A 21,330-nucleotide genomic window follows, 5' to 3' on the forward strand; every position below is an offset into this window, starting at 1 on the left:
ACCTCATGGATGGGTTTTTGCTCTGACATGCACTGTCAACTGTGGGACCTTAAATAGACAGGTCTGTGCCTTTCCAAATCATGTCCAATCAATTGAATTTATCACAGGTGGACTCCAATCAAGTTGCAGAAACACCTCAAGGGTGATCAATGGAAACATTACACACCTGAGCTCAAATTAGTCTCATAGCAAAGGGTCTGAATACTTACGTAAATATGATACTTATTTTTCATAAATGTGCAAAAATGTCAACCTGTTTTCGCTTTGTCATTATGGGGTATTGTGTGTAGAGTGAGGAAGACATTTTATTGAATCAATTTTAGAATAAGGCTGTAACGTAAAAACATTTTGAAAAGGTCAAGGGGTCTGAATACTTCCCGAATGCACTGTATGTCAGGGCCCGTTCTAACGGCCTCCGCCAACAGTTCCATGGCAAGGGTGAAGAGGTGGGGGCTAAAAGGGCAACTATATCTGTTCCCCCTAAAGAGAAGGAAAGAGGAAGTAATCCCATTCGTAGCAATACTAGTTTTAGGAGATTTGAGTGATTTCATCAAGTTTACAAACACGGTGCCTAAACCATACTTTTCCAAAACGCGAAGAGATGTGACCATTGGACCCCATCAAAGACCTTTTCAGCGTTGAGGGAGACTGCGACACTAGCTATTTTGTTTTTCTGTGAAATATATCAAAGAACCTTCTGAGATTATTGGAGGACAATCTATTAATTATGGATCCAGTAAGATCTGGATTGACCAACAGGGGGAGGCATGACTCCAGTCTCTTAGATAGCATCTTGGTGACCAGTTTGCAATCTGTTTTAAGGAGAGAGATTGGTCGATAGGATGCACACTTTAGCAGCGGGGTTTCCCCATCCTTGTGAATTACTGTAATCACAGTTTGAGTGAAAGACTCTGGAAAGCAGTTGTCCTCCCCGGCTTTTTAAAGTACCTCCATAAGGTAGGGGACCAACAGCCACTTGAGTTCTTTATAGAACTCTGGAGGGAAGCCAGGAGATTTATTAGAAGGTAAAGATTTAATGTCCTCCAACAATTCAGGGACTGAGAACTGTTCGCTCAGGTGCGCTCTGTCTTCCTTTGACAGGCAAGGGAGGTTGAGCAAGGAGAGAAGAGTTTGATTGGGAAGTAGCCAACTGACATTTACTCCTGAGGTGCTGACTTGCTGCACCCTCGACAACTACTGTGATTATTATTACTTGACCATGCTGGTCATTTATGAACATTTGAACATCTTTGCCATGTTCTGCTATAATCTCCACCCGGCACAGCCAGAAGACCACCAGAAGGCCACCCCTCATAGCCTGGTTCCTCTCTAGGTTTCTTCCTAGGTTTTGGCCTTTCTAGGGAGTTTTTCCTAGACACCGTGCTTATACACGTCATTGCTTGCTGTTTGGGGTTTTAGGCTGTGTTTCTGTACAGCACTTTGAGATATCAGCTGATGTAAGGGGCTATATAAATACATTTGATTTGATTTTGATTTGAAGTATAGAGGACCTCGTAGTATTTCTTATTTATTTAGTATCACTTATTTCAGTAGGGTCAAAATATCTCATTAGTAAGAGTTTCTATTGCATTAATTGTCCTCTTACTTTCCTCTGCTTTCAGTTGCCATGCCAACACTGTGTGCTTTCTCTCCAAGTTCATAGTAACGCTGTTTTGATTTAGTAATACCCCTCTCAGCTTGATACATGTTCAGAGCATTATATTTCAGTTATTTATTTACCAAAAGCCGTTATAGGTCTTTAGTCTGGCACCTTTGGTAGGTTTTCTCTAGCTCAAAGATTTCAGATTTAAGGTAATTCAGTTAGGCACAGTGTTTTCTTTTCAACCCTTTAGTACTGGCAATGAGCCTTTCCCATCAGAGACTTTCAATGTGTCCCAAAGAATGAAACTGTCAGGACCAGAGGATTTATTTGTCAAAGTAAAAATATTGATCTGCTCTTTGATGAATGCAGGTTGCTTGGGGAGTGTAGAATTTAGTCTCCATCTATACATGCTTGGTGGGAATGGAGATTGCTTAGTGACCATTCTTCTCTGGTATTAGCAATCTGGGGAGATAATCGGTATCTAACACTCTATGAAACAGTTGGGTTGATAACTTTTGCTATCTATGCGTGTGTGTGTTGTGTGGGTGTGAATAAAAAGAGTAGTTCCTATCCTGTGGGTGCATCTGTCTCCAGACGTCTAGTATATGGAGATCCTTCAAGAATGACATGGTGAGCTTGGCAGCTTTGGTAAGAGGGGAGGGTTTATCAGAGGAACAATCAAGAACTGTATCTGAACAAAGATTTAAATCTCCACCAGCCAGTAGCCATTCTAGTGGGGCTTGAGCAACCTGAAGGAAGACATTCTGAATAAACATATGGTCGTCGAAGTTAGGAGCATAAATATTCAATAGGGTCCAAGACTGAATAAATATGTCCCTGCAACAAAACAAACCTGCCTGAGGGAGCAGACATGGTGTTGCTGACACAAAAGGGGATGTGTCTACTTATCAAAATTGCAGTTCCTCTTGCTTTAGAGTTAAACGAGGCCGCAAACACTTGTACACAAAGCGAGATCCATACAGAAATGGTTTGTCGAGATCATGGTGGAAGAACTTGACTGGCCTGCAGAGCCCTGACCTCAACTCCATTGAACACCTTTGGGATGAATTGGAACGCCGACTGCGAGCCAGGCCTAATTTCCCAACATCAGTACTCGACCTCACTAATGCTCTTGTGGCTGAATGGAAACAAGTCCCCGCAGCAATGTTCCAACATCAAGTGGAAAACCTTCCCAGAAGAGTGGAGGCTGTTATAGCTGCAAAGGGGTGGACCAACTCCATATTAATGCCCATGATTTTGGAATGAGATGTTCGACATGCAGGTGTCCAAATACTTTAGTAGTGTATCTACCTCAATTAACTCATACCCTTGAACATTGACCCTGTACTGGTATCATGTGTATATAGCCAAGTTATCGTTACTCATTGTGTATTTATTATTACTATTACCACGTTTCCATTATTTCTCTATTTTCTTTATCTCTGCATTGTTGACAAAGGGCCCGTAAGTAAGCATTTCACTGTTAGTCTACACCTGTTGTTTACGAAGCATGTGAAGAGTAACATTTTATTTGATTTCATTACACTAGTGTCAGAAGTGGGATCACACTTGGCTACTTACACCTGTTTGTGGAACTATTTCAGGAACTGTGGAATGTCAAGGTCAGATCAGTCAAATATGTAAGAAATAGGAATTGGAATTCATCTACCAAATTTGGTGATTTGACCCGGAATTTCTATCTACTACGATTTTGAAATGTCATGTCTGTTTGCACAGCTCTTTGGCATACTTCCTTATTGGCATTCCATTTTCAGTCGCATTGGCAAGGTACGATACTCCTTCCTTAAACAAGGTAAGACATAAAACAATTTTCTTTAATTCAGTTTTTCTGTTTTTCATTCCATTATCAGCCTTAGATATGGTGGAAAAAGTACCCAATTGTCATACTTGAGTAAAAGTAAAGATACCTCAATAGAAAATTACAAGTACAAGTGAAAGACTCCCAGTAAAATCCAACTTGAGTAAAAGTCAAAGTATTTAGTTTGAAATATACTTAAGTATCAAAAGTATAAATAATTTCAAGTTTCTTATATTAAGCCAACCATAAGGAACCATGTTCTTGTTTTTTAAATGTACAGATAGCCAGGGGAAAATTAAGTATTCCTGTTTGGTGAGTCCACCAGATCAGAGGCAGTAGGGAAGACCAGGGGTGTTCTCTTGATGTGTGAATTAGACCATTTTCCTGTCCTGCTAAGCATTCAAAATATAAAGAGTACTTTTGGGTGTCAGGGAAAAAATATGAAGTAAAAAGTACATTATTTTCATTGGGAATGTAGTAAAGTAAAAGTTGTCAAATTTAAAAAGTAAAGTACGGATACCCCCCAAAAACGACTTAAGTAGTACTTTAAACTTTTTTTTTACCTAAATACTTTACACCACTGTGGAATGTACTGTCGCTGACTGTCTCCAATTGCCACCCAGTCCTTGACTTGGGATGGAATAAGTGCAGGAGCTGTCTTTTTCCAAGTCAGTCCATTAGACTATGTTCACTGAAATTCACAAATGCCGTTATGCTATAGTGACCACTGAGTGTTTACTTCTCCATGACTTTTAACCAAATTTTCATGACTATTAATATTATGGCATACATGAAAAAGTAAGCATTATTGACACGGGAAAGCTGCTGTGTCTGATCCCATGTTGACTTACCATCTACTGCCGTTGTGCCCTTGATCAAGGCAATTAGCTCCCCACATAGAACATGTGGTCAACCCTCCATCTTTATTTATTTTTATTTTTACCTTTATTTAACTAGGCAAGTCAGTTAAGAACAAATTCTTATTTTCAATGACGGCCTAGGAACAGTGGGTTAACTGCCTGTTCAGGGGCAGAACGACAGATTAGTACCTTGTCAGCTCGGGGGTTTGAACTTCCGGTTACTAGTCGAACGGTCTAACCACTAGGCTACCCTGCCGCCCCTGGAGAGATTCTGGGTGTGCAGGCTTGGCTTTTGATCCAGCCCTGTAGCTATCTTGGAGGATGGTTGCCACCCCTACCAAGTACTTTTGTCTTTATAAAATTATCCCCTCATTCAATAAATCAGTTAATGTAAAATAATGAATTATGTTGGCTGACACTTATGGCACTTCCAAGGTCGTTTCATGATGATTATTACAGCCGTGTCAGTCATTTTATATACTTAGGCTATTGTAACAAAGCATAAGCCAGCATTATATGCCTACTGCGTCTGCCCAGAGGCTTTCATGGCAATGGCCATTAGTGCTCACTTCACATATCCTGTTCTGATCTAATGAGATGGATGTAGGATTTTCTACGGCCTAGAATCAAAGCTTTTTTTTCATTTCATACTCTCCTATACCACTGTTCCCTTTATCTTAAACCCCATAGGATGTAAATAAACACAAATATTTTATACAAAATAATTAATACAAAAGTCAAAGTTGTCTATAACATGAATACAAACAAGGTGAGCATTTGTGTCCCCATTCCCCAATCAAATACCTTTATGATACCAAAAAATGTAAATAATGATATGTCTTTGTCTCCAGTCTGGCAACCCTCATAAAATTCGAAATAGCCTCGTGTAAAATGCATTAAGAAAGAAATGGTGTAATGTAAACAAAAAAGTGGAGCCTTGTATTAAATGCATTGAAGCAAATTGTGTAATGTAGGCTCCACAAAAACACACCAAAACTGCTGAAACCTTTTGTACATATTTCCACGAATTGAGTGTGAAATTGTGTTGCAACTATTCATGTTTCAGGGGAGCTCTATGCACAGCAAGTTGTTAGTCTCAGTCATTATTTCAACCTGCTGCTGAAATGATGCACTCTCTCTCCTCGGGCAACGGCCCACCCACTCTCAATGGCACACACGCAGCACCACAGACATGTACTGAAGGGTCATTCCGATAATGACTGATATGTAGTTTTTTTATTGATTGATCATATTCAATGGTGTGCTTTCATGAATTATATTAACACCAATTATTAAACTTATTTCCATTACTTATCATGAGCTTACAAACAGGGGCGGAGCCAGAGGTGTGTCCGGGGTGGCACTGGACACCCCAAAATGTCATTCGCTACTGGCAGTAGCCCCTTGTTGACGTTTTTAAATTGAGGACGAGGAAGTGAGAATTATAACATTATAACATAAATAGGCCATAGTGGTGAAGTAATTACAATTTAGCAATTTACCGTGGAGTGATAGATGTGCAGATGAGGATGTGCAAGAAGAAATACTGGTGTGCAAAAGAGCAGAAAAACAAAAATGGGGATTAGGTTCGTAATTGGTTGGATGGGCTATTTACAGATGGGCTGTGTACAGCTGCAGCGATCGGTAAGCTGCTCTGACAGCTGTCGCTTAAAGTTAGTGAGGGAGATATAAGTCTCCAACTTCAGTGATTTTTGCAATTCATTCTAGTCATTTGCAGCAGAGAACTGGAAGGAAAGGTGGCCCAACAAGGTGTTGGCTTTGGGAATGACCAGTGAAATATACCTGCTGGAGCGTGTGCTACGGGTGGTTGTTGCTATGGTGACCAGTGAGCTGAGATAAGGCGGAGCTTTACCTAGCAAAGACTTATAGATGACCTGGAGCCAGTGGGTTTGGCGACGAATATGAAAAGAGGACCAGCCAACGAGAGCATACAGGTCGCAGTGGTAGGTTGTACTATATGGGGCTTTGGTAACAAAACGGATGGAACTGTGATGGACTGCATCCAATTTGCTGAGTAGAGTGTTAGAGGCTATTTTGTAAATGACATCACCGAAGTCAAGGATAGGTAGGATAGTCAGTTTTGCTAGGGTATGTTTGGCTGCATGGGTGAAGGAGGCTTTGTTGCGAAATAGGAAGCCAATTTGAGATTTAATTTTGGATTGGAGATGCTTAATGTGAGTCGAAGGAGAGTTTACAGTCTAACCAGACACCTAGGTATTTATAGTTGCGCACATATTCTAAGTCAGAACCGTCCAGCGTAGTGATGCTAGTCGGGCGGGTGGGTAAGGGCAGTGATCGGTTGAAGAGCATGCATTTAATTTTACTAGCATTTAAGAGCAGTTGGAGGCCACAGAAGATGTGTTGTATGGTGTTGAAGCTCGTTTGGAGGTTTGTTAAGTGTCCAAAGAAGGGCCCGATGTATATAGAATGGTGTCATCTGCATAGAGGTGCATCAGAGAATCACCCGCAGCAAGAGCGACATCATTGATATATATACAGAGAAAAGAGTCGGCCTGAGAATTGAATCCTGTGGCACCCCCATAGAGACTGCCAGAGGTCCGGACAACAGACCCTCCGATTTGACACACTGAACTCTATCTGAGAAGTAGTTGGTGAACCAGGCGAGTCAGTCATTAGAGAAACCAAGGCTGTTGAGTCTGCCGATAAGAATGAGGTGATTGACAGAGTCGAAAGCCTTGCACAGTACAGTATTTATCGATGGCGATAATGATATAGTTTTGGACCCATGACCAGCCCAGAATCCGGATTGCATAGCGGAGAAGGTACGGTGGGATTCAAAATGGTCGGTGATCTGTTCCTTCACTTGGGTTTCGAAGACTTTAGAAAGGCAGGGCCGGATGGATATAGGTCTGTAACAATTTGGGTCTAGAGTGTCTCCCCCTTTGAAGAGGGGGATGACTGTGGCCGCTTTCCAATATTTAGGAATCTCAGACGATACGAAAGAGAGGTTGAACAGACTAGTAATAAGGGTTGCAACAATGGCGGCGGATAATTTTAGGAAGAGAGGGTCCAGATTGTCTAGCCCAGCTGATTTGTAGGGATACAGATTTTGCAGCTCTTTCAGAACATCAGCTGTCTGGATTTTGGTGAAGGAGAAGCGGGGGGCTTGGGCCAGAGGTGCAGAGCTGTTGGCCGAGGTTAGGGTAGCCAGGTGGAAAGCATGGCCAGCCATAGAAAAATGCTTATTGAAATTCTCGATTATCGTGGATTTATTGGTGGTGACAGTGTTTCCTAGCCTCAGTGCAGTGGGCAGCTGGGAGGAGGTGCTCTTATTCTCCATGGACTTTACAGTGTCCCAAAACTTTTTGGAATTAGTGCTGCAGGATGGAAATTTCTGTTTGAAAAAGCTAGCCATTGCTTTCTTAAAACCTCTAGTGACTCCCCATCCCGCATGCGGGAGCGTAATCATCGCCTGAAACTAATTAGCATAACGCAACGGACATAAATATCCCTAGAAAATATTCCTATTCATGAAAATCACAAATGAAATATATTGAGACACAGCTTAGCCTTTGTTAATCACCCTGTCAACTCAGATTTTCAAAATATGCTTTACAGCCAAAGCTAGACAAGCATTTGTGTAAGTTTATCGATAGCCTAGCATAGCATTTTGTCCAGCTTGCAGCAGGTAACTTGGTCACGGAAATCAGAAAAGCAATCAAATTAAATTGTTTACCTTTGATGAGCTTTGGATGATTTCACTCACGAGACTCCCAGTTAGATAGCAAATGTTCCTTTTTTCCAAAAATATTATTTTTGTAGGCGAAATAGCTCCGTTTGTTCTCCACGTTTGGCTGAGAAATCGCCCGGAAATTGCAGTCACGAAAACGGCGAAAAATATTCAAAATTAGCTCCATAATATCGACAGAAACATGGCAAACGTTGTTTATAATCAAACCTCAAGGTGTTTTTCAAATATCTATTCGATACTATATCCATCGGGACAATTCGTTTTTCAGTAGGACCGATTGGAGTAATGGCTACCTCTGTATTTTACGCGAGAATCTCTATGGCAGCATCAGGTGACCACTTGCGCAATGTAGCCACTTATGGGTATTCTTCAACATAAATGCGTAAAACTACGTCACAATGCTGTAGATACCTTCGGGAATACGGAGAAAGAGTGATCTGGTTGATGGCCCATTCACTGCTCAATAGGGACTCATTGGAACGCAGCGCTTTCAAAACATGGGGCACTTCCGGATTGGATTTTTCTCAGGCTTTCACCTGCAACATCAGTTCTGTTATACTCACAGACAATATCTTTACAGTTTTGGAAACTTTAGAGTGTTTTCTATCCTAAGCTGTCAATTATATGCCTATTCTAGCATCTTGTCCTGACAAAATATCTCGTTTACTACGGGAACGTTTTTTTTTCCAAAAATGAAAATACTGCCCCCTAGTCACAACAGATATTAACTGACTGTGTATATTGCCCTGAAAAGGTGCATATCGCGGGGGCTATTCGATGCTAGTGCAGTACGCCACAGGATGTTTTTGTGCTGGTCAAGGGAAGTCAAGTCTGGCGTGAACCAAGGGCTATATCTGTTCTTAGTTCTACATTTTTTGAAAGGACCATGCTTATTTAAGATGGCGAGGAAAGCACATTTAAAGAACAACCAGGCATTCTCTATTGACGGGATGAGGTTAATATCCTTCCAGGATACCCGGGCCAGGTCAATTAGAAAGGCCTGTTCGCAGAAGTCTTTGACATTGACAGGGGGTGGTCGTTTGAACGCGGACCCATAACGGACACAGTCAATGAGGCAGTGATCGCTGAGATCCTGGTTGAAAACAGCAGAGGTGTAATTAGAGGGCAATTGTGTATTTATTATTACTATTACAACGTTTCCATTATTTCTCTATTTTCTTTATCTCTGCATTTTTGACAAAGGACCCGTAAGTAAGCATTTCACTGTTAGTCTACACCTGTTGTTTATGAAGCATGTGAAGAGTAACATTTTATTTGATTTCATTACACGAGTGTCAGAAGTGGGATCACACTTGGCTACTTACACCTGTTTGTGGAACTATTTCAGGAACTGTGGAATGTCAAGGTCAGATCAGTCAGATACAGTGGGGCAAAAAAGTATTTAGTCAGCCACCAATTGTACAAGTTCTCCCACTTAAAAAGATGAGAGAGGCCTGTAATTTTCATCATAGGTACACTTCAACTATGACAGACAAAATTTGAAAAAAAATCCTGAAAATCACATTGTAGGATTTTTAATGAATTTATTTACAAATTATGGTGGAAAATAAGTATTTGGTCAATAACAAAAGTTTATCAATACTTTGTTATATACCCTATTTGGTCAAACGTTTTCTGTAAGTCTTCACAAGGTTTTCACACACTGTCGCTGGTATTTTGGCCCATTCCTCCATGCAGATCTCCTCTAGAGCAGTGATGTTTTGCGGCTGTTGCTGGGCAACATGGACTTTCAACTCCCTCCAAAGATTTTTTATGGGGTTGAGATCTGGAGACTGGCTAAGCCACTCCAGGACCTTGAAATGCTTCTTACGAAGCCCCTCCTTCGTTGCCCGGGCGGTGTGTTTGGGATCATTGTCATGCTGAAAGACCCAGCCACATTTCATCTTCAATGCCCTTGCTGATGGAAGAAGGTTTTCACTCAACATCTCACAATACATGGCCCCATTCATTGTTTCCTTTACACGGATCAGTCGTCCTGGTCCCTTTACAGAAAAACAGCCCCAAAGCATGATGTTTCCACCCCCGTGCTTCACAGTAGGTATGGTGTTCTTTGGATGCAACTCATCATTCTTTGTCCTCCAAACACAACGAGTTGAGTTTTTACCAAAAAGTTATATTTTGGTTTCATCTGACCATATGACATTCTCCCAATCTTCTTCTGGATCATCCAAATGCTCTCTAGCAAACTTCAGACGGGCCTCTCATCTTTTTTAGTGGGAGAACTTGCACAATTGGTGGCTGACTAAATACTTTTTTGCCCCACTGTATGTAAGAAATAGGAATTTGAATTAATCTACCAAATTTGGTGATTTGGATGATATCTATGGGGGTGCCCATGTTTACGAATTTGGGGTTGTACCTGGAAGGTTCCTTGATAATTTGTGTGAGATTGTTGCATCTAGCTTAGATTGTAGGACAGCCAGGGTGTTAAGCATATGTGGGGGAACTAGTAGGCTACAGTTGTCAGGGTTCAGCAAGTTAACATTCAGCAATTTGAAATCCATTAACTCAGTTAAATGCAGAATTGTTATCAATCTGTTAACGTTACTCTCATGATTACCACAATTTGCAGATTTGTGATAGCAAACACGCTAAGAAATTATAGCTAGCTAAGTTACTTACCCGCAGAGTGGGGCTAGCCATGATCTGACTAATAACTAAGGCTGGTAGTTGATTTTAAGGTATAGTTATGATAATGGAGATTTGTAATTAAGATTGAGTTTGGACTAAAATGTGGATAATTGGATGCTTAGATGTAACCATAGACGGTCTTATTTTTGCATAGGGTCAATTAAACATGACAATAAAGGAAGAGATATCAGACTTATTTTTAAAGAAGCACAATCCGTCAGATCAGGTGCAAGCAGACCCGAGCCCTTGCATCACCACCGGACCCCAGAGCAGCTCCCTGCCTGAGGCTAGTCAGAGTCAGTGTAGTCAGAATTCACAAGGACTCAGTATACCACCACCAGTTCAGAGCATCCACCAGGCAGTCAGTCACATGCCCAGTTCAGAATTGAAGTTTAGCTTCAGCTTGTAATAGAGTTTAGCAGTAGCTTTTTCGATTCCTTTCTCTGCATGTTGAACGAGTGGATTACTCAAATCGATGGCTCCAACTAAATGTACTTTTTGGGATATAAAGAACGATTTTTATCTCACAAAATTACCATACATGTTGCACCCTTTGGATTGCACATCAGAGGAAGATTATAAAAAAGTGAATATTTAATTGCTATTTGAGATTTTATGAAGCCTGTGCTAGTTGAAATATTTTGATGCGGGGCGCCGTCCTCAAACAATCACATGGCATGCTTTCGCTATAAAGCCTATTGTAAATCTGATAATGCAGTTAGAGGAACAAGACTTTAAGCTTTTAACCGATATAAGACACTTGTATGTCCCTTGTAAGCTCCATTCGAAGGCAGAGCATCATATCAATGCTATGTATGCTTGGAATCAGCATAAAAGGGCTATATCAGCAACTCTTCAATGTTAGAAGTCATAAGTGAGGACCGGAAAAAGTGGAGGAAAACTGTATTTACATACAAACAATTGCAGATGTGCTCCTATTAACTGCCACTCAAAATATAGCGCAGAGAGCTAATCGAGAGTCTGACTCGCACAAGGGTAATTTTTTGACAATCGTAGAAGAAATAGCAAAGCATGACCCTCTCATAGAGAAAAAGATTAATGCATGTGGCAATGCTAAGTACTCAAGCCACCAAATCCAGAACGAAATTCTTGAGAGCTGAGAAGGTACAAAGTTAAATAATAAGAGTAGTAAAAGAAAGTGAAGTTTTTAGTGTAATTGCAGATGAAACCAAAGAAAAATTTTAAAAAAAGCAAATGTCTTCAGTTGTGAGGTACTATTACAACGGGGCCATCCACAAAAGCTTTTTACACTTTCAGTCAGCTGAAAGCTTATATGCAGCAGGTCTCACAAAAATGATAATTGATTGCCTTGAAAAACATGGTCTGGACTGCAGAAATAATCTTGTGGGGCAAGGCTATGATGGTGCACCTGTCATGAGCGGAAAGCATTCTAGTGTGTCTGCACAGATTAAAAACAGTGCAAGATTTGCATTTTATGTGCACTGCAATGAACATTGTTTGAATTTGGTTCTTGTCGATGCTGTAAAATCAGTGCCCGAGGCAGTTAACTTTTTTGCTCTCCTGCAGAAGCTTTATAACTTTGTATCTGGCTCGTACTGTCAGAGTCGTGTGTATGGGAAGTCAGGCGCAGGAAAATCAAACTGAATGTAATTGTTAAGGGATTTTTTTATTAATAATGACTATGCATACATTTCAATTTATTTATTTTATTTATTTCACCTTTATTTAACCAGGTTGGCAAGTTGAGAACAAGTTCTCATTTACATTGCGACCTGGCCAAGATAAAGCAAAGCAGTTCGACACATACAACGACACAGAGTTACACATGGAGTAAAACAAACATGCAGTCAATAATACAGTAGAAACAAGTGTCACGCCCTGGCCTTAGTTATCTTTGTTTTCTTTATTATTTTGGTTAGGTCAGGGTGTGACATGGGGGATTTATGTGTTTTGTCTGGTCTAGGGGGTTTTGTATGTTTATGGGGCTGTCACATTTCTAGGTAGTTTGTATGTCTATGGTTGCCTAGATTGGTTCTCAATTAGAGGCAGCTGTCTATTGATGTCTCTGATTTGGAAACATATTTGGGCAGCCATATTCTGTGGGTACTTTGTGGGTGGTTGTCTTCTGTCTTTGTGCCATTGCACATTGCATTAAAGATGTTGACTGTTTCAGTTTTCACATTTATTGTTTTGTATTTTGTAGTGTTCTCGTTTATCGTCTATATTAAAGATGTTGAACACTAACCACGCTGCATTTTAGTCCTCCTAAGGGAGGTAAAGGCAAAACAAATGCCATGGTGGCAAAGTAAATACAATATAGCAAGTAAAACACTGGAATGGTAGATTTGCAGTGGAAGAATGTGCAAAGTAGAAATAAAAATAATGGGGTGCAAAGGAGCAAAATAAATAAAATAAATACAAAGAGGTAGTTGTTTGGGCTAAATTATAGGTGGGCTATGTACAGGTGCAGTAATCTGTGAGCTGCTCTGACAGTTGGTGCTTAAAGCTAGTAAGGGAGATAAGTGTTTCCAGTTTCAGAGATTTTTGTAGTTTGTTCCAGTCATTGGCAGCAGGGAACTGGAAGGAGAGGCAGCCAAAGAAAGAATTGGTTTTGGGGGTGACCAGAGAGATATACCTGCTGGAGCGTGTGCTACAGGTTGATGATGCTATGGTGACCAGCGAGCTGAGATAAGGGGGGACTTTACCTAGCAGGGTCTTGTAGATGACATAGAGCCAGTGGGTTTGGCGATGAGTATGAAGCGAGGGCCAGCCAACGAGAGCGTACAGGTCGCAATGGTGGGTAATATATGGGGCTTTGGTGACAAAACGGATGGCACTGTGATAGACTGCATCCAATTTGTTGAGTAGGGTATTGGAGGCTATTTTATAAATGACATCGCCGAAGTCGAGGATTGGTAGATGTTGAATTTATTATGGATAAATGAATAAACAATATCCCCATTTTAAATAGAATTGTAACTAGGTAAACTTATACTTTGTTTTATAAGTGATTGACAAAATGAGTTCATAAGAAGGGATTGTGTGACACGGACAAGGAGTAATAAAAAGTTAATGAACACCATTCCAACTAGGCAGAAACAAATGGGTTGGGGACTGTGTAAACACATAAGGTCGTTAGCCTATGGTTGACCCTACTGAAACTTAGCTCTGGGGTTTTTAGATAAGGCAGTGAGTGCATTCCTAGATTGTCTGTTAATTAAAACTGTCAGTTCAGTGGTGATCGATAATGTTGAGGGGTCAAAAGTTATCTGGGAGTGTGTTAGTAAGTTAGAATGAACTTTTCACCTTACTTTGTCCCGGTCGAGAGGAGGGGATTCTGTTAAAGCAGTGAAATGACGTCATAATCTGAATATAAACTGCTGCACGTGTTTAAGTGGTAGCGCGCTCCGAGAATAAATTCTATTACCTATTATTGAAAGACTGGTCTGCGTCTATTTTATGCAAACAAGAAATCTTACAAATTCTCATAAAATAGATTAGGGCTTTCAATTGATGAAAGCACATTGGCATAATTAAATTACAGTAACAATAGGATGGTCAGTTTTACAAGAGTATGTTTGGCAGCATGAGTGAAGGATGCTTTGTTGCGAAATAGGAATCCAATTCTAGAATTAACTTTGGATTGGAGATGTTTGATGTGGGTCTGGAAGGAGAGTTTACAGTCTAACCAGACACCTAGGTATTTGTAGTTGTCCACGTATTCTAAGTCAGAGCCGTCCAGAATAGTGATGTTGGACAGGCGGGCAGGTGCAGGCAGTGATCGGTTGAAGAGCATGCATTTAGTTTTACTTGTATTTAAGAGCAATTGGAGGCCATGGAAGGAGAGTTGTATGGCATTGAAGCTTGCCTGGAGGGTTGTTAACACAGTGTCCAAAGAAGGGCCAGAAGTATACAGAATGGTGTCGTCTGCGTAGAGGTGGATCAGACTCAGCAGCAGCAAGAGCGACATCATTGATGTATACAGAGAAGAGAGTCGGTCCAAGAATTGAACCCTGTGGCACCCCCATAGAGACTGCCAGAGGTCCGGACAGCAGACCCTCCGATTTGACACACTGAACTCTATCAGAGAAGTAGTTGGTGAACCAGGCAAGGCAAACATTTGAGAAACCAAGGCTGTTGAGTCTGCCGATGAGGATGTGGTGATTGACAGAGTCGAAAGCCTTGGCCAGATCAATGAATACGGCTGCACAGTAATGTTTCTTATCGATGGCGGTTAAGATATCGTTTAGGACCTTGAGGTTGGCTGAGGTGCACCCATGACCAGCTCTGAAACCAGATTGCATAGCAGAGAAGGTAGGGTGAGATTCGAAATGGTCGGTAATATGTTTGTTGACTTGGCTTTCGAAGACCTTAGAAAGGCAGGGTAGGATAGATATAGGTCTGTAGCAGTTTGGGTCAAGAGTGTCGCCCCCCCCCCCCCCCTGAAGAGGGGGATGACCGCAGTTGCTTTCCAATCTTTGGGAATCTCAGACGACACGAGAGGTTGAACAGGCTAGTAATAGGGGTGGCAACAATTTCGGCAGATGATTTTAGAAAGAAAGGGTCCAGATTGTCTAGCCAGGTGGAAAGCATGGCCAGCCGTAGAAAAATGCTTATTGAAATTCTCAATTATAGTGGATTTATCAGTGGTGACAGTGTTTCCTATCTTCAGTGCAGTGGGCAGCTGGGAGGAGGTGTTCTTCTTCTCCATGGACTTTACAATGTCCCATAACTTGTTTGAGTTAGTGTTGCAGGAAGCAAATTTCTGCTTGAAAAAGCTAGCCTTGGTTGTTCTAACTGCCTGTGTATAAATAATGGTTTCTAGCTTCCCTGAACAGCTGCATATCACGGGGGCTGTTCGATGCTAATGCAGAACGCCATAGGATGTTTTTGTGTTGGTTAAGGGCAGTCAGGTCTGGGGAGAACCAAGGGCTATATCTGTTCCTGGTTCTAAATTTCTTGAATGGGGCATGCTTATTTAAGATGGTTAGGAAGGCATTTTAAAAAAATAACCAGGCTTCCTCTACTGAGATCAATAACCTTCCAGGATACCCCGGCCAGGTCGATTAGAAAGGCCTGCTCGCTGAACTGTTTCAGGGAGCGTTTGACAGTGATGAGTGGAGGTCGTTTGACCGCTGACCCATTACGGATGCAGGCAATGAGGCAGTGATCGCTGATATCTTGGTTGAAGACAGCAGAGGTGTATTCAGAGGGCAAGTTGGTTAGGATGATATCTATGAGGGTGCCCGTGTTTACGGCTTTGGGGAGGTACCTGGTAGGTTCATTGATAATTTGTGTGAGATTGAGGGCATGAAGCTTAGATTGTAGGATGGCTGGGGTGTTAAGCATGTTCCAGTTTAGGTCGCCTAGCAGCACAAGCTCTGAAGATAGATGGGGGGCAATCAGTTCACATATGGTGTCCAGAGCACAGCTGGGGGCAGAGGGTGGTCTATAGCAGGCGGCAACGGTGAGAGACTTGTTTTTAGAGAGGTGGATTTTTAAAAGTAGAAGTTCAAATTGTTTGGGTACAGACCTGGATAGTAGGACAGAACTCTTGCAGGCTATCTTTGCAGTAGATTGCAACACCGCCCCCTTTGGCAGTTCTATCTTGTCTGAAAATGTTGTAGTTTGGGATGAAAATTTCAGAATTTTTGGTGGTCTTCCTAAGCCAGGATTCAGACACAGCTAGAACATCTGGGTTGGCAGAGTGTGCTAAAGCAGTGAATAAAACAAACTTAGGGAGGAGGCTTCTAATGTTAACATGCATGAAACCAAGGCTATTACGGTTACAGAAATCATCAAAAGAGAGCACCAGGCGAAAAGGTGTGGAGCTAGGCACTGCAGGGCCTGGATTCACCTCTACATCACCAGAGGAAAAGAGTAGGAGTAGGATAAGGGTACGGCTAAAAGCAATGAGAATTGGTCATCTAGAACGTCTGGAACAGAGAGTAAAAGGAGGTTTCTGGGGGCGATAAAATAGCTTCAAGGTATAATGTACAGACAAAGTTATGGTAGGATGTGAATACAGTGGAGGTAAACCTAGGTATTGAGTGATGATGAGAGAGATATTGTCTCTAGAAACATCATTGAAACCAGGAGATGTCATTGCATGTGTGGGTGGTGGAACTAATAGGTTGGATAAGGTATAGTGAGCATGACTAGAGGCTCTACAGTGAAATAAGCCAATAAAACTAACCAGAACAGCAATGGACAAGGCATATTGACATTAAGGAGAGGCATGCTTAGTCGAGTGATCAAAAGGGTCCAGTGAGTAGTGAGGTTGGTTGGCGTCACGCCGATTCAGACAGCTAGCCGGGCCATCGGTAGCAAGCTAGCATAGGATGGAGGTCTGTTTTTAGCCACCTCATGCGTTTCCGACGGTAGGATTAGTGGGGTTCCGTGTGGTAGAGGGGATCAATCCAATTCGCAAAAAAAATAATAGACATAGTTATAGAGGCCCAAGAAAAAATAAAAAAAATTGTCCGATAGCGGTCTCATCAGCTGCTATCTGAATAGACCTAACGATTAGCGGACCGCAGATGGGCGTTCAGGTAACATCCCGACGGAGGAGCCAGCTGGATAACTCCCTCGGGCAGATAACGTCGGTAGTCCAGTTGTGAAGGCCCGGTGGGGCTCTGCGTTGGCAGTAAAACGGGCCCGGATAGGTGATTGTAGCCCAGGAGTGACTGATGGAACTCTTCAGCTGGCTAGCTCCGGAATAATTGATGTTTGCTCCGGAATCGACGTAAGCCGATAGTCACACGGATAGCATCTAGCTAGCTGCGAGATCCAGGTATAAATGTCCAGAGCTTGCAGTTGAAATCCGGGGACATGGAGAGAAAAATAGGTCCGGTATGTTCTGGTCCGAGCCGCGCCATACAAAACTGCCGATAGATTTTCGAGCTAAAGGATAGCTGATGACCACAAACCGTGGTTAGCTGAATACTAACGATTAGTCAGTAAAGAAGCTAACTAGCTTCTGGTTAGCTTCTGGATTAGCTTCTGGCTAGCTTCTGTCTAGCTTCTGGCTAGCTTCTGGCTAGCTTCTGGTTAGCTTCTGGCTAGCTTCTGGTTAGCTTCTATGGAGGATTACAGATTTGAGGTAAATTCTACTTTCTTTTTTTAACTATAAATTGGTGAGGCAGGTTGCAGGAGAGTGTTTTGAAGATGAGTTTATGGGAAAAATATATATGTATAAAAAGGTATGCAAAGAAAGTTGTAAATATTTATATATACGGGACACGACAAGACGAGGACAAAAAACGTCTGACTGCTATGCCATCTTGGTGACAAAAAAAATGGAGAAAAAAAAATCAATCAGGACTGACTAATCAGAATACTATTATGTTACTGTATAGATGTATTAATTTTATTTGAATCCTAGTACTGAATATAATGTGTGTAATTATAATCAAGAATTAGAACAATGACTGTCTGTTCCTTGGTAGAAACGAATGAACTTATCGTCAGACTGGCTAGAATGCTTATCTACACAGGGAGTCCTTGCCCTGGTCATAAATGATCTAAACTGGTGGGGGTCGATGTAGGAAGGCTTGAGAACTATACTGCCATTGTACCGGAGTGGAGGAGGGACGGGACAGTTTGAAACCTAATGAAGTCATTTTCAGTTTATAATCTGTTGTAAATTGTATTATGTTCAGTACTCTCAAGAATAAACGCTAGTGCTTGATTTTGAGACTGGTCTCTGCCCATTTTATGCAAATAAGTTTCTTACAAATCATTAGAAATGGGCTGAGTGTATTAATTGAATTGGGTAATAAACATATAGGAATTTAATTCCTCAAACAGTATTGGAGTTATTTAATAACAATAAACTAAACATAACTCCAACACTAAATGTAACAATAAAACAAACTGGGTACGGGTACCCGTCGCGCACCAATACAAACAACACAACACTGAATAACAAACAATCTCTGACGAATACATGAGGGGAAACAGAGGGTTAAATACACAACAGGTAATGAATGGGATTGAAACCAGGTGTGTAGGAAGACAAGACAAAACCAATGGAAAATGAATCAATGATGGCTAGAAGACCGGCGACGCCGAGCACCGCCCGAACAAGGAGAGGCTTCGACTTTGGCAGAAGTTGTGACACGTACGTTCATCTCAAGTGTCTTGCAGTTCAGAAAGAGCTGTCCACAGAAGCCAAGGGAACTACAGAGACTTACGGATGTAAAGTGGGAATGCAGATACATGGCATGCCGTAATCTGAGGGACAGGCTTCCTGCAGTTCTGAGAGTGCTACAGGATATCACACTTGAAAATAGTGGTGATACAGTGGGGCAAAAAAGTATTTAGTCAGCCACCAATTGTGCAAGTTCTCCCACTTAAAAAGATGAGATAGGCCTGTAATTTTCATCATAGGTACACTTCAACTATGACAGACAAAATTAGGGAAAAAGTCCAGAAAATCATATTGTAGGATTTTTTATGAATTTATTTGCAAATTATGGGAGAAAATAAGTATTTGGTCAATAACAAAAGTTTACCTCAATACTTTGTTATATACATTTTGTTGGCAATGACAGAGGTCAAACGTTTTCTGTAAGTCTTCGCAAGGTTTTCACACACTGTTGCTGGTATTTTGGCCCATTCTTCCATGCAGATCTCCTCTAGAGCAGTGACCTTTTGCGGCTGTTGCTGGGCAACACGGAATTTCAACTCCCTCCAAAGATTTTCTATGGGGTTGAGATCTGGAGACTGGCAAGCCACTCCAGGACCTTGAAATGCTTCTTACGAAGCCACTCCTTCGTTGCCCAGGCGGTGTGTTTGGGATCATTGTCATGCTGAAAGACCCAGCCACGTTTCATTTTCAATGCCCTTGCTGATGGAAGGAGGTTTTCACGCAAAATCTCACGATACATGGCCCCATTCATTCTTTCCTTTACACGAATCAGTCGTCCTGGTCCCTTTGCAGAAAAACAGCCCCAAAGCATGATGTTTCCACCCCGGTGCTTCACAGTAGGTATGGTGTTCTTTGGATGCAACTCAGCATTCTTTGTCCTCCAAACACGACGAGTTGAGTTTTTACCAAAAAGTTCTATATTGGTTTCATCTGACCATATGACATTCTCCCAATCTTCTTCTGGATCATCCAAATGCTCTCTAGCAAACTTCAGACGGGCCTGGACATGTACTGGCTTAAGCAGGGGGACACGTCTGGCACTGCAGGATTTGAGTCCCTGGCGGCGTAGTGTGTTACTGATGGTAGGCTTTGTTGCTTTGGTCCCAGCTCTCTGCAGGTCATTCACTAGGTCCCCCCGTGTGGTTCTGGGATTTTTGCTCACCGTTCTTGTGATCATTTTGACCCCACGGGGTGAGATCTTGCGTGGAGCCCCAGATCCAGGGAGATTATCAGTGGTCTTGTATGTCTTCCATTTCCTAATAATTGCTCCTACAGTTGATTTCTTCAAACCAAGCTGCTTACCTATTGCAGATTCAGTCTTCCCAGCCTGGTGCAGGTCTACAATTTTGTTTCTGGTGTCCTTTGACAGCTCTTTGGTCTTGGCCATAGTGGAGTTTGGAGTGTGACTGTTTGAGGTTGTGGACAGGTGTCTTTTATACTGATAACAGTTCAAACAGTTGCCATTAATACAGGTAACGAGTGGAGGACAGAGGAGCCTCTTAAAGAAGAAGTTACAGGTCTGTGAGAGCCAGAAATCTTGCTTGTTTGTAGGTGACCAAGTACTTATTTTCCACCATTTGCAAATAAATTAATTTTAAAAATGTTTTTCTCATTTTGTCTGTCATAGTTGAAGTGTACCTATGATAAAAATGGCAGGCCTCTCTCATCTTTTTAAGTGGGAGAACTTGCACAATAGGTGGCTGACTAAATAGTTTTTTGCCCCACTGTAGATCAGTGGAGGCAAGGGGCCTTCTTTCTCAAATAGGTTTACATTCCATAGGGCTTTTGGTTACCTTTTGGAAAGTGCTTGGTGATGCCAAATGTCTTTCTGACATGCTCCAATCAATCTCTCTTGACCTCACAAGGGCTGTGGATCTAGTAGGTGCCCTTACATACACATTACAGGACTACAGAAGTGAGGGTTACTTTGGAGAACTATGGAAAGAGCTTGAAGAGATTTCAGAGCACTGTAAAATAAGTGTACAAACAGTGCGTAAAAGACAGCCTAAAACAAGCTTAAGATTTCACGACTCATTGATGATGAGTGTAACAGTATAACTATAGACCATCCCCTCGCCCATACCCGGGCGCGAACCAGGGACCCTTTGCACACATCAACAACAGTCACCCACGAAGCATCGTTACCCATCGCTCCACAAAAGCCGAGGCCCTTGCAGAGCAAGGGGAACCACTACTTCAAGGTCTCAGAGCAAGTGACATCACCGATTGAAACGCTATTTAGCGCGCACCACCGCTAACTAAGCTAGCGTTTCACATCCGTTACATGAGCACTGTAGGACAGAAAAATAGTGACCAAAGTTATGGTGAGAGCTTCCAAAGAGCTATCTTTTATCAGGTGCTTGACAGTCTCACAGCTGAGCTGCAGAGGCGTTATTCAAAGAAGAATTGCGAGATAATGCAAGAGGTCCAGTCTCTCAACCCAAAGAGTACAACATTCTTGAATGAGGAGCCTCTGTTTGCCTTTGCTCAGAACTTTGAGTCAGATTTAAAGGACTTAAAACATGAGGT

General features: G+C 41.8%; 1 protein-coding gene across 2 annotated transcripts in view; it reads left to right on the plus strand.

Annotated features, from left to right (window-relative positions):
* The first annotated feature begins 3,304 nt into the window (after window positions 1-3,304).
* The window catches only part of LOC110531985 (putative ferric-chelate reductase 1), a 29,514-nt gene continuing 11,488 nt past the window's right edge, over window positions 3,305-21,330 (plus strand). The window contains exon 1 of one of the 2 annotated variants that reach the window (XM_036959910.1): window positions 3,305-3,416. In XM_036959910.1, coding sequence (XP_036815805.1) covers window positions 3,320-3,416 — 97 coding nt within the window. In that variant the 5' untranslated portion in view covers window positions 3,305-3,319. The remainder of the gene's footprint in view (window positions 3,417-21,330) is intronic. The other variant, XM_021615542.2, reaches the window with a different exon arrangement.

Source organism: Oncorhynchus mykiss, chromosome 1 (assembly GCF_013265735.2).
Source record: "Oncorhynchus mykiss isolate Arlee chromosome 1, USDA_OmykA_1.1, whole genome shotgun sequence".
Lineage (NCBI taxonomy): Eukaryota > Metazoa > Chordata > Actinopteri > Salmoniformes > Salmonidae > Oncorhynchus > Oncorhynchus mykiss.